This window comes from Panthera leo, chromosome B3 (genome assembly GCF_018350215.1).
Source record: "Panthera leo isolate Ple1 chromosome B3, P.leo_Ple1_pat1.1, whole genome shotgun sequence".
Taxonomy (NCBI): Eukaryota; Metazoa; Chordata; class Mammalia; order Carnivora; family Felidae; genus Panthera; species Panthera leo.
In genome coordinates this window covers 9,030,154-9,043,629 of record NC_056684.1, presented here as the reverse complement: position 1 = coordinate 9,043,629, position 13,476 = coordinate 9,030,154, and the positions used below count along the sequence as shown (strand labels likewise).

Here is a 13,476-nt window from a genome sequence, read left to right as displayed (position 1 = left end):
AGAATGCTGAAGTCCAAGCTGCATTGTTAATTTTGTTGCTAAAGCGCAAAAAAAATGATTCCCCTTGCAGATAGTGACTGAGAGGGGCCACACAAGAGTCTCCTGGGGGCACTGGAAATGGCCTGTATCTTGATCTGGGTAATTGTCAAGCAGGAGTGTCCAGATGAATTTGTTTAAATTCACTGATTCTTACACTTAAAACTTGTGCTGTTCACTGCATGTAAGTTAAATCAGTTAAAAAGGGACAAAATGAACACACAACTCCTGCCTTCCTAGTCTAATTCACGTTTGTTGCTTTGCCGGGGGTTTACATCAACTCTCCGCTTGATCTTTAAGAACAGCACTGCGAATTTAGACACTATTTCCATTTTCCATATGAGGAGACTGAGGCTCAAAAGTAATGTGTAGCATCAAATAATAATGACATATCCAACCAGATGTGATTGAATTTTCTCTGGGGTATCATGCACTTGCATTCTTTCCTACTGGAGAGAAAATCCATTACAGTTTAATAAAAAGATATGCTACCGTTGTATAATTGATTCTCTTAATACCACAAGCCTGCTCTCCTCTCCCCAAATTTCTATAGCCAGTGTGTCCGATATTGTGAGGTAAGTATGATCATTGTAACTTACTGGCCAGCTGAGATCCTGGGTCTTAGATCTGTCATCTAGAATCTGACGTTTGTAGGCTCTTCAGTATTGGAAGTTACCTCAAAGACTCCTAGCCCTCCAATCTTGCTTCTGACTTTGCAGGCTGGAATATGACTTGCTGGTCAACGCTGATGTGAATAGCAGCCAACATCAACAGTGGTTCTACTTCAAGGTGAGCGGCATGAGAGCTGCTGTTCCATACCGCTTCAACATCATCAACTGTGAGAAGCCCAACAGCCAGTTTAACTACGGTATGAGCTCTTGGGGAACAGAGGTCTTCTGGCTAACACCAGGAATGATGCCCATCTGGTTGTTTGGATTATTACTGGAAGCTCTCTTTGGGTTCCCAAAGGGTTTGAAGTTGGGCTGAATGTTTTGGTCCCAGATGTGGCAAGGTGGTGGCCAACTTATGGCAAACCACCACCATGGAAGGCAGTCTGGAAGTTCCACTCTGCTGTGGCATGTTAACGCCATACACAACATTCCACCCCTTCCTGACTGCCTTGCCCCACCTTGAACTTTTTGAGGTCGGTGAGCACTCTCATTTATTCCTTCTCTCCATCACCTAAATCCTACAGTAGCAAATATACTGACCTATTTGCCCCAGACAGGAAAACAGCGCAATCCAATTGGACAACGCTGATTTAAGCTCCAAGAAAACATGGGGAAAGTTCAAATTCTACTGAATACCTGTGGCCATTTTGGAGGAGAGATTTAAGGGACAAATTGACTAGCAGCCCACATTTATTTTGAACATTTCCAGGAATGGAAAATTATGTGTGTTAGTGCTAGGTCATATCCTAATTTATTGAGTGGCTTTGAGTAAGGAATAAATGTTCCCATACCTCTATGTCTGCACACAGGTTACCGCCTCTATTTTGTACTGACTAAATACACTCTTTTAAATAGAAAGAGAAAATATGAACCTCAACTCTTGCATTTGCTCTGTATGGTTGCTATAACAAATTGTCACAAACTTGGTGGCTTAAAACAAGACGGATTTACTCTCTTACAATTCCAGAGTCCGGAAGTCCAAAGTCAGTTTCACTGGGCTACAGTCAAGGTGCCAGAAAGGCCATTCTCCCTCTGGAGCATCTTGGGGATTTTCTTTTTTCTTTTTTTCCCCCCCAGCTTTTTTGTTTTTTAATTTATTTATTTTTGAGAGACAGAGAGAGATAGAGCACAAGTGGGGGAGGGGTAGAGAGAGAAGGAGACACAGAATCCAAAGCAGGCTCTAGGCTCTGAGCTGTCGGCACAGAGCCTGATGTGGGGCTAGAACCCACAAACCGTGAGATCATAACCTGAGCCGAAGTCAGACGCTCAACTGACTGAGCCACCCAGGCACCCCTCCCCCCAGCTTTTGGAGCTAAGTTCCTCATATCCCTTGGCTTATGGCTCCTTCTTCCACCTTTAAAGCCGATAGCATAGCCTTTCCCAGTCTCTTTCTGCCTGCTTCAATCACATGGCTTTTCCTGGGCAGTCGAACTTCCCTCTCCCTCCCTCTTATGAGGACATAAGTGATTGCATTTAGGGCCCACCAGGATAATCTCCCCATCTCAAGATCTTTAATTTAATCACATCTATGAAATCCCTTTTGCCATCTAAGGTGCCATTCATGGGTTCCAGGGGTTAGGATCTGGCTATCTTGGAGGGCCATGATTCGGAGGACCACAACCCTCTTTCCATTCCCTCTTTCCCCAGAGATTAATCCCGCCTTTGTTCCATGCAGGAATGCAGCCAACTCTGTATTCTGTGAAGGAGGCTCTTCTTGGCAGACCCACCTGGATACGGATGGGCTATGAAATCTGCTATTACAAGTAAGTCACAGTGTTGCTAGCTTCCTTTCCTCTGCTCTTTCATTCTTCCTCAATTTCCTGCTCTTCACGTTGATCTTATAAACCTCAGCCGTCTCTGCTTGTCTGCTGCACTTGTCTCTGTCCCGATGGCAAATGCCCTTCAGAAGCGCAGGCATGTTAAATGGCACCGGCATTGGAACCCAAGAAATCATTTTTTTAATGTTTATTTATTTCTTTTTGAGAAAGAGACTGTGTGAGCAGGGAAGGAGCAGAGAGAAAGGGAGACAGAGAATCCCAAGCAGGCTCTGCGCTGTCAGCACAAAGCTCAATGTGGGGCTTGAACTCATGAAGGGTGAGATCATGACCTGAGCTGAAACCAAGAGTCAGATACTTAACTGACTGAGCCACCCAGGCACCCCAAGAAATCTTTTGATTTTCAGAAAACTCACCTGTCCTCACTTAGACAAATTGAAACTCTTAGACCTGGTTGTTGCACATTAGAACTTGTACATACTCAACCTGTGGTTAGTACATCAAGCTTCAGTACTTGACCTCTTTCCACGTATCCCGGCCAACAAAAATTCTGAGATGTTCTGGCCTATTCTTACTCAGCCAGTGCTTCAGTTTTCTGAAGTAGATGGGAGTGGGTCTGTGACAGATATACCTAAGGGACTACTCCTCCACAGCAAGATGATGTTTTGGAAAAAACAAAAGAGGGAGCATTTCCAGAATTCATCTTCAACCCTTGATCAGTAGCCAGTTCCATCAATTTATTCTGCAAGGTTGTAATGAAATCTAAATTATCCATATCTGTTGATAAAAGAAATGGATTCCCAAGCCATGAATTGCTCATTTGTGCATTTTCTTTTGATGGAAAGTAAAATACAAATTCATAAGATAAAAGGAGAGGAATTGTTAGGACAGGCAGGAAATAGGTAATTAATTATTAGCTCACTGCTAGCTTCTTGTAAAAACTGATAGGCTAGCACTTGTTTTCTTAGATAAAGCAAGTTGTAGCTCTTTCTGATATTATAAGAGTATTATCAGACATTCTGGAGTTTAGTATTGTTATTAATAATGAAAAAGAAAGAGAGTGTATCCTCTCATGCCTTTTGGCTTTTGAGACTGAGGACAGGAGCACTGATAGATAGGAAAGGTCAGGAATCGTGTTGCTCCAACAGACACAAAGGCAAAAGTCACCATAGAGATAAGTCTAGTCTACAAAATACAGAACTGGGCTGCCTTACAGTTTGTAATAAAAGAGTTGGCCGTCTTCAACCCTTGATGTATTAGGATATGGACCTGGTGATATTTTCATTATATTCTTTAGAATAACAGCAAAATGTTATAGTTTTGTTGGTATTCTATTCACCTATATGGCAATTACTCCCTGGCCTACATATCTAGCAACTGTCCGGATCTGTATTTGTTCCAAAGAGGTTAAGACTAAAATTCATCTCCAGTTGGTAGAAGCCAACAGCTGCAGGGAGAAACAGTGGAAACCTAAATTTGAACCTTGGTGTGTCCTGTGAAAATAGTAATGCTAAATACACATGAAAGATCCGGCTTGCCACCTGCTTGGATCTGGAGCTTAGTGAAGAGATTGGACAAACACAACATTCAGTATTCTCTCCCAGTGGAGAAGAACTCTCCCCAGAGGCTGCTTCTCTGGGAGGCGGGGAATAAAGAGCAGGCTTGTGGGGACTGAGCACTGAGCATCTGCCAGAGAGAGAGGGAGGAAGAAGCCACACATGCAAAAGCTCAGCCTTGGCCTAAAGGAAAGCCAACATTAATGTTAATAGCTGTTAGTTAGATTCATTAACAAGACAATTGTTATGTGATTAAAGAGCAACAGAGGGGTACCATGAAAACCATGAATGTGTAATGTAATTCATTTTTCATATTGCAGTCATGAATACAACAGAGATGAATGGATAAGATTGCTACATTGTAACATAGTTTGTTTTACAATTATTCACCACATTATGTTAACATATTTCCAATAATGGGATTTAATGACAGGATAGATGTGTGTGTCTCTATTCAGCCACAACTCAGGACACCTCTCCCTATTGTAGAATGCCTTGGACTATGTAACATGTTTCTCCCTTTTTACCCATCAATGTCTTTGAGTTGATCTGCTCTCAATGATGTGTTTGCATCACCCCTGCCTTTATTCTCTCTGGTGTATTACTTTGAGAGAACGTTACCTCCTTATTTCTCCATGTTTCCAAAATGTCATCAGAAACTCAGAAGTTCTATTTCTTATTTTTTTTAAGTTTATTTATTTATTTTGAGAGAGAGAGAAAGACAGAGTGAGCAGGGGAGGGGCAGAGAGAAGGAGAGACAGAAACCCAAGCAGGCTCTACACTGTCAGCACAAAGCTTGAAGCAGGGCTCTCACTCATGAACTGTGAGATCATGACCTGAGCTGAGATCAAGAGTCAGCTACTTAACTGCCTGAGCCATCCAGGCACCCCAGAAGTTCTGTTTCTATTATGCTATTAAGTTCCTAGATTTAGTGTGATGTTCTAAAGGGGGTCCTAGGGTGCTTATTATACCTGAGTACATATGTGGAAGGGTAGAGGAGAAACAGACACTTGAAAGGAATGAGATACTCATTTCCTTCACAAAGTGACAAAAACAGTGATCAGTGAAGAATATGGGCTGACAGCCTTGTGGGTCTGGTTGTCATCAGTTTGAAAGTGATCTCCTGCTTGTTTTGATAAGATATAGTCATGCATGTACTTGTAATATAAATCTGTTCCTAAATTATTTTAATCACTTATGCATGCATTACTATACTAATATATTATGTATGTTGGAAGACATGCAAAGAGTTAAAATTGTAAATGACGAAAAAACAAGATGGGACAAATAATAACTGCAAAGGTTTACCTAGTTGTTATATCTTTATTATTTTTTTTAAAGTTTTTTAGCTTATTTATTTTGGAGACAGAGAGAGAGCATAGGCACACGTGCAAGTGGGTGGTGGGGGGAGGCAGAGAGAGAGGAAGAGAGAAAGAATCCCAAGCAGGCTCTGAGCTGTCAGTGCAGAGCCCGATGTGGGGTTCAGAACCCACAAACTGTGAGATCACGACCTGAGCTGAAACCAAGAGTCAGGTGCTTAACTGAGCCACCCGGATGCCCCTCTAGTTGTTGTATCTTTTTTTAAAAAAAATGTATCTGTCATTTTTTAGAATTTACATCCAAATTAGTATATAGTGCAACAATGATTTCAGGAGTAGATTCCTTAGTGCCCTTTACCCATTTAGCCCATCCACCCTCCCACAACCCTTCCAGTAACCCTGTTTGTTCTCCATGTTTATGAATCTCTTCTGTTTTGTCCCCCTCCCTGTTTTTATATTATTTTTGTTTCCCTTCCCTTATTTTCATCTGTTTTGTCTCTTTAAGTCCTCATATGAGTGAAGTCATGATTTTTGTCTTTCTCTGACTAATTTCACTTAGCATAATACCCTCCAGTTCCATCCACATGCTTGCAAATGGCAAGATTTCTTTCTTTTTGATTGCCGAGTAATACTCCATTGTGTGTGTGTGTGTGTGTGTGTGTGTGTGTGTGTGTGTGTGTACCACATTTTTTTTTTATCCATTCATCCATCGATGGACATTTGGGCTCTTTCCATACTTTGGCTATTGTTGATAGTGCTGCTATAAACACTGGGGTGCGTGACCCTTTGAAACAGCATACCTGTATCCCGTGGATAAATGCCTAGTAGTGCAATTTGTGGGTCGTAGGGTAGTTCTATTTTTAGTTTTTTGAGGAACCTCTATACTGTTTTCCAGAGTGGCTGCACCAGCATTGCCACCAACAATGCAAAAGAGATCCTCTTTCTCCGCATCCTTGCCAACATCTGCTGTTGCCTGAGTTGTTAATGTTAGCCATTCTGACAGGTGTAAGGTGATATCTCATTGTGGTTTTGATTTGTATTTCCCTGGTGATGAGTGATGTTGAGCATTTTTTCATGTGTCGGTTGGCCATCTGGATGTCTTCCTTGGAGAAGTGTCTATTCATGTCTTTTGCACATTTCTTCACTGGATTGTTTTTTGGGTGTTGAGTTTGATAAGTTCTTTATAGATTTTGGATACTAATCCTTTATCTGATATGTCATTTGCAAATATCTTCTCCCATTCTGTCGGTTGCCTTTTAGTTTTGCTGATTGTTTCCTTCGCTGTGCAGAAGCTTTTTATTTCGATGAGGTCCCAGTAGTTCATTTTTGCTTTTGTTTCCCTTGCCTCTGAAGACATGTTGAGTAAGAAGTTGCTGTGGGCAAGATCAAAGAGGTTTTTGCCTGCTTTCTCCTCGAGGATTTTGATGGCTTCCTGTCTTACATTGAGGTCTTTCATCCATTTTGAGTTTATTTTTGTGTATGGTGTAAGAAAGTGGTCCAGGTTCGTTCTTCTGCATGTCGCTGTCCAGTTTTCCGAGCACCATTTGCTGAAGAGACTGTCTTTATTCCATTGGATATTCTTTCCTGCTTTGTCAAAGATTAGTTGGCCATATGTTTGCGGGTCCATTTCTGGGTTCTGTATTCTGTTCCATTGATCTCAGTGTCTGTTCTTGTGCCTGTACCATCCTGTCTTGATGATTACAGCTTTGTAGTATAGCTTGAAGTCTGGGATTGTGATGCCTCCAGCTTTGGTTTTCTTTTTCAAGATCTCTTTGGCTATTTGGGGCCTTTTCTGGTTCCATACAAATTTTAGGATTATTTGTTCTAGCTCTGTGAAGAATGCTGGTGTTACTTTGATAGGAATTGCATTGAATATGTAGATAGCTTTGGGTAGTATTGACATTTTAACAATGTTTGTTCTTCCTATCCAGGAGCATGGAATATTTTTCCATTTTTTTGTGTCTTCTTCAATTTCTTTCATAACTTTTCTATAGTTTTCAGTGTATAGATTTTTCACCTCTTTGGTTAGATTTATTCCTAGGTATTTTATGGTTTTTTGTGCAACTGTACATGGGATTGATTCCTTAATTTCTCTTTCTGTCACTTCATTGTTGGTGTATAGGAATGCAACTGATTTCTGTGCATTGATTTTATATCCTGAAACTTTGCTGAATTCATGAATCAATTCTAGTAGTTTTTTGGTGGAATCCTTTGGGTGTTCCCTATAAAGTATCATGTCATCTGCAAAGAGTGAAAGTTTGACCTCCTCCTGGCTGATTTGGATGCCTTTTATTTCTTTGTGTTGTCTGATTGCAGAGGCTAAGACTTCCAATACTATGTTGAATAACAGTGGCAAGAGTGGATATCCCTGTCTTATTCCTGACCTTAGGGGGAAAGCTCTCAGTTTTTCCCCATTGAGGATGATATTAGCGTTGGGTCGTTCACATATGGCTTTTATGATCTTGAGATATGCCCCTTCTATCCCTACTTTCTTGAGGGTTTTTATCAAGGAAGGATGCTGTATTTTGTCAAATGCTTTCTCTGCATCTATTGAGAGGATCCTATGGTTTTGTCCTTTCTTTTATTGATGTGATGGATCACACTGATTGTTTTGCAGATATTGAACCAGCCCTGCATCCCAGGTATAAATCCCACTTGGTCGTGGTGAATAATTTTTTTAATGTATAGTTGGATCTGGTTGGCTAATGTCTTGTTGAGGATTTTTGAATCCATGTTCATCAGGGAAATTGGTCTAGAGTTCTCCTTTTTAGTGGAGTCTCTGTCTGGTTTTGGAATCAAGGTAATGCTGGCTTCATAGAAAGAGTTTGGAAGTTTTCCTTCCATTTCTATTTTTTGGAACACCTTCAAGAGAATAGGTGTTAACTCTTCCTTAAATGTTTGGTAGAATTCCCCTGGAAAGCCATCTGGGCCTGGACTGTTGCTTTTTTGGGAGAGTTTTGATTACTAATTCGATTTCCTTACTGGTTATGGGTCTGTTCAAATTTTCTATTGCTTCCTGTTTCAGTTTTGGTAGTGTATGTGTTTCTAGGAATTTGTCCATTTCTTCCAGATTTACCATTTTATTGGCATATTATTGTTTGTATTTCTGCTGTGTTGGTTGTGATCTCTCCTCTTTCATTCTTGATTTTATTTATTTGGGTCCTTTCCTTTTTCTTTTTGATCAAATTGCCTAGTGATTTATCAATTTTGTTAATTCTTTCAAAGAACCAGCCTCTGGTTTCATTGATCTGTTCTACTTTTTTTTTGTTTGTTTGTTTGTTTGTTTTGATAGCATTAATTTCCAGTCTAATCTTTATTATTTCCTGTCTTCTGCCAGTTTGGGGTTTTATTTGCTGTTCTTTTTCCAGCTCTTTAAGGAATAAGGTTAGGTTGTGTATCTGAGACCTTTCTTCCTTCTTTAGCAAGGCTTGGATTGCTATATACTTTCCTTTTATGACCACCTTTGCTGCATCCCAGAGGTTTTGGGTTGTGGTGTTATTATATTCATTGGCTTCCACATACGTTTTAATTTCCTCTTTAACTGCTTAGTTAGCCCATTCATTCTTTAGTAGGATGTTCTTCAGTCTCCAAGTATTTGTTAACTTTCCAAATTTTCTTGTGGTTGATTTCGAGTTTCATAGTGTTGTGGACTGAAAATATGCATGGTATGATCTCAATCTTTTTGTACTTGCTGAGGGCTGATTTGTGTCCCAGTATGTGGTCTATTCTGGAGATCGTTCCATGTGCACTGGAGAAGAATGTATATTCTGCTGCTTTAGGATGAAATGTTCTGAATATATCTGTTAAGTCTATCTGGTCCAGTGTCATTCACAGCCATTGTTTCCTTGTTGATTTTTTGACTAGATGATCTGTCCATTGCTGTGAGTGGGGTGTTGAAATCTCCTACTATTATTATCAAGGAGTTTCTTTATGTTTGTGATTGATTGATTTATATATTTGGGTTCCTGCACATTTGGTGCATAAATGTTTACAATTGTTAGGTTTTCTTGGTGGATAGACCCCTTAATTATGATATAATGCCCTTCTGTATCTCTTGTTACAGTCTTTATTAAAGTTTAGATTGTCTGATATAACTATGGCTACTCTGGCTTTCTTTTGTTGACCATTAGCATGATAGATGGTTCTTCATCCCCTTACTTTCAATCTGAAGGTGTGTTTAGGTCTAAAGTGGGTCTTTTGCAAACAGCATATAGATGGATCTTGTTTTCTTATCCATTCTGTTACCCTATGTCTTTTAATTGGAGCATTGAGTCCATTGACGTTCAGAGTGAGTACTGAAAGATAGGGATTTATTGCCATTATGTTGCTTGTAAAGTTGGAGTTTCTGGTGGTGTTCTCTGGTCCTTTCTAGTCTTTGTTGCTTTTGGTCTTTATTTGTTGGTTTGGGTTTCTTTTTCTTTTTTTTTTTTTTCCATCTTTTCTCTCCTCAGAGAGTCCCCCTTAAAATTTCTTGCAGGGCTGGTTAAGTGGTCACAAACTCCTGTATTTTTTGTTTGTCTGGGAAACTTTTTATCTCTCCTTCTATTTTGAGTGACAGCCTTGCTGGATAAAGAATTCTTGGCTACATATTTTTCTGATTCAGCGCGTTTAATATATCCTGCCACTCCTTTCTGGCCTTCCACGTTTCTGTGGTAGGTCTGCTGCAAACCTTATCTGTCTTCCCTTGTAGGTTAGGGACTTTTTTCCCTTGCTGCTTTCATGATTCTCTCCTTGCGTGAATATTTTGTGAATTTGACTATGATGTGCCTTGTTGATGGTTGTGGGTTTTTTTTTTTTTTTTTTTGAGTCTAATGGGGGTCCTCTGTGCTTCCCAGATTTTGATGTCTGTGTCTTTCCCCTGGTTAGGAAATTTTTCCACTATGATTTGCTTACATAACCCTTCTACCCCTATTTCTCTCTCTTCCTCTTCTGGGACCCCTATGATTCTGTTTTGTTCCTTTTTAATGTGTCACCTATTTCTCTAATTCTTAAATCGTGCTCTTTTGCCTTAATCTCCCTCTTTTCTTCTGCTTCGTTATTCTCTATAAGTTTGTCTTCTACATCGCTGATTCTCTGTTCTGCCTCATCCATCCTTGCCGCCACTGCATCCATCTGTGATTGCAGCTCAGTTATAGCATTTTTAATTCCATTCTGGCTATTTTTTACTTCTTTTATCTCTGCAGAAAGGGATTCTAATCTGTTTTCGACTCCAGCTAGTATTCTTATTATTGTGATTCTAAATTCTGGTTCAGACATCTCGCTTGTATCTGTGTTGGTTAAATCCTTGGCTGTCGTTCATTTGTGCTTTTTCTTTTGGGGTGAATTCCTTCGTTTTGTCATTTTGAAGGGAGAAAAGGAATTAATAAGGTAGATAAATTGAAATTAAAAAATTAAAATTAAAAAAATATTAAAATTAAAAATTACACACACACACACAAATTCAATAGATGATGCTAGATCCTAGGTGTGTTTTGGTCTGGGTGTTGAAAGTGGTTTGAAAGATTAGAGAAAAAAAATGGGGGGGGGGGAGAAAAAAAAGGAAATCGTTTGAGAATTTGAAAAAATGCATACACTGAAGTAGCTTAAAATTAGATGATGGGGGTAAAATAGAATTTGAAAAAATATACACAAAAGTAAAGAATATAGTATAAAAAAATTAAAGAAAAATATTTGTAGTAAAAATTAAAAATAAATATGAGTTTGTCTTTTTTTGTATTCAAGAAAAAAGAAATGAAAAAGAAAAAGATAAAAAAAGAAAGAAAAAAAAGGAAACCATTTGAGAATTTGAAAAAATGAATTCACTGAAGTAGACTAAAATGAGATGATGAGGGTAAAATAGAATTTGAGGAAATATACACAAAAGTAAAGACTACAGTAGAAAAAATTAAAGAAAAATATTTTTAATAAAAATTAAAAATAAATATGAATTTTTTATTTTTCTGTATTTAAGAAAAAAGAAATGAAAAAGAGAAAAAAGATAAAAAAAGAAAAAAAGAAATCGTTTGAAAATTTGAGAAAAGTGAATACACTGTAGTAGACTAAAATAAAATGATGCAAGTAAAATAGAATTTGAAAAAAATTACATAAAAGGAAACAATATAGTAATAAAAATTAATAAAAATATTTTTAATAGAAATTGAATGTAAAAATGAAGTTTTTCTCTTCATTCAAGAAAAAGAAAAATGAAAAAGAGAAAAAAAAAAGAAAGGAAAAAAACAGAAATTATTTAAAAATTTGAAAAGTTGAATGCACTGAAGTAGACTAAAATAAAATGATAGAAGTAAAATAGAATTTGAAAAAATTTACACAAAAGTAAAAAATATAGTAACAAAAATTAAAGAAAAATATTTTTAATAAAAATTGAAAATAAAAATGAATTTTTTCTCTTTCTGTATTCAAGAAAAGAATTGTAAAAGAGAAAAAGAAAATAGTAAAAAAAAGAAAGAAAATTGAGTAGATGAACTTGCTAACAGATTGAAGTAGGACTGAAATTGCTTCATTTTCCCCTAGAAGTCAGTGTACGTAGCTCTTTATGGTCCATAAACTAAGCCGGCGGTGAGACTTGTGTTCTTCAAGAGTGAAGTCGGCCCGGTTGGGCGGGGCTCAGTGTAACAGCTCCGCTCTCCACTAGATGGCGCTGCTAGCCTACTGGGGCGGAGTGTTGCCGCGCTCTTAGGTGCGTGTGCGTAAGCGTATGCACATGCGCTGGAGCGGTGAAAATGCCTCCACCCAGCCACCTGGTCTGTTCTCCCGGGTCAGCAGTCGCGCGCTCCTCCTCTGTCTTCAGCTTTAGTCCACTCCTCGCTTTTTCCCTCTCCGTGACCAGGCCCCAGGCCGTACCTCTCTCCCGAGTTTTGTCTCAGACGGGACGGTTTTCCCCAGCCCCTTACTTCTGAAGGACTGCGGCTTTGACCCGGTCCGCCCCTCTGCGGGAGGGTCTCACCGAGCAATGGCCGAATGTCGGCTGCACCCAGGAACGCCTGCCGGACCCTGTTGCTGCCGGTGCCCCGAGACTGTGGCCAGGTGCCAGCCCGCCCCAGAAAAAGTTCGCGAGATAGTGTAGCAGCACCGTCTCAGGGATTATGGAGAATCACAACACACGCCTGGCACCAGGCTCCACCCTTAATGACCTTGTTCCAGCAGCAGCGAATGTGGCCATTTTCTGGGGTCTGCCGGGACCAGGTGGCTTCAACAGTCTCTACCGAATGTCCTTCCAGCAGTGGAACCACTTTTCCCCGTGTGGCCTGAGAACCTCCCGGACCCCACTCTGCTCCTGGGGATTCACCCTTCCCACCAGAGCACCGCCAGGTATCGAGCTGCAGAGTTGCAGTCTTTGCGCTCCCCTTGTTTACAGTCTTAATGGAATTAAAACCCTCTCATTTCTTCTTTCTTCTTTCTCCCTTTTTAGTTTAGTCCCTGTGGCTGTTTCCGATTTTCCACCTTCTCTCCAGCTGCTTTTGGGGAGGGATGCTTTTCCCATATCCTCCCCCCGCTCCCCAGTCTCCATCCTCTCTCCCCTGAAAAAGCGGTTCCCTACCCTTCATGTCTTCTTGCTCCCCAAACTCACCTCTCCGTGCCACATACCTGCTGCATTCTGTGCTTCCGGTTATGGAGATTGTTGTGTTAATCCTCCAATCAGTTTTCTAGGTGTGTAGGATGGTTCAGTGTTGGTCTGGCTGTATTTCATGGACGCGAGACACACAACTTCCATGCTGTTCCGCCATCTTGGCTCCTCCCTAGTTGTTGTATCTTTATGCTATTGATAACTCAGGATATATTATACCCTTAGGGTTAACCATGGAAAATACTATTATCAGTAGCCCTTGGCGTGATTTTAAAAAGATTTTGATTAATTCCCCAGATGTCTTTAGCTTGTTTTTATACAAATAAGAATCTTTGAGAAAGAGCCAGTGTGAAAAGTACGAGGTACTGGCCATGTCCATTCTCTCGTATTATGGGCCCTTGGTGCTTAAAATTTAATATTACTATCAATCTGTGGCTTCTAAGCAGAATTAAAAAAACCCTGATAGTCTGTATTGTGAGGTTTAGTTTAATTTAGGTAATATAATCTATAAATCTAAGGTAGGCTTTTGCAAACTTCACTACGTTGCCGGAAGTT

The 13,476-nt window shown here is 39.7% G+C and overlaps 1 protein-coding gene across 3 annotated transcripts in view; it reads left to right on the top strand.

The window, feature by feature from the left end:
- AGBL1 (AGBL carboxypeptidase 1) overlaps positions 1-13,476 on the top strand; it is a 774,608-nt gene that overhangs the window by 110,736 nt on the left and 650,396 nt on the right. For all 3 annotated transcript variants that reach the window (XM_042941057.1, XM_042941055.1, XM_042941056.1), the window contains 2 exons: positions 756-904; positions 2,383-2,470. In XM_042941057.1, coding sequence (XP_042796991.1) covers positions 756-904; positions 2,383-2,470 — 237 coding nt within the window. The remainder of the gene's footprint in view (positions 1-755; positions 905-2,382; positions 2,471-13,476) is intronic.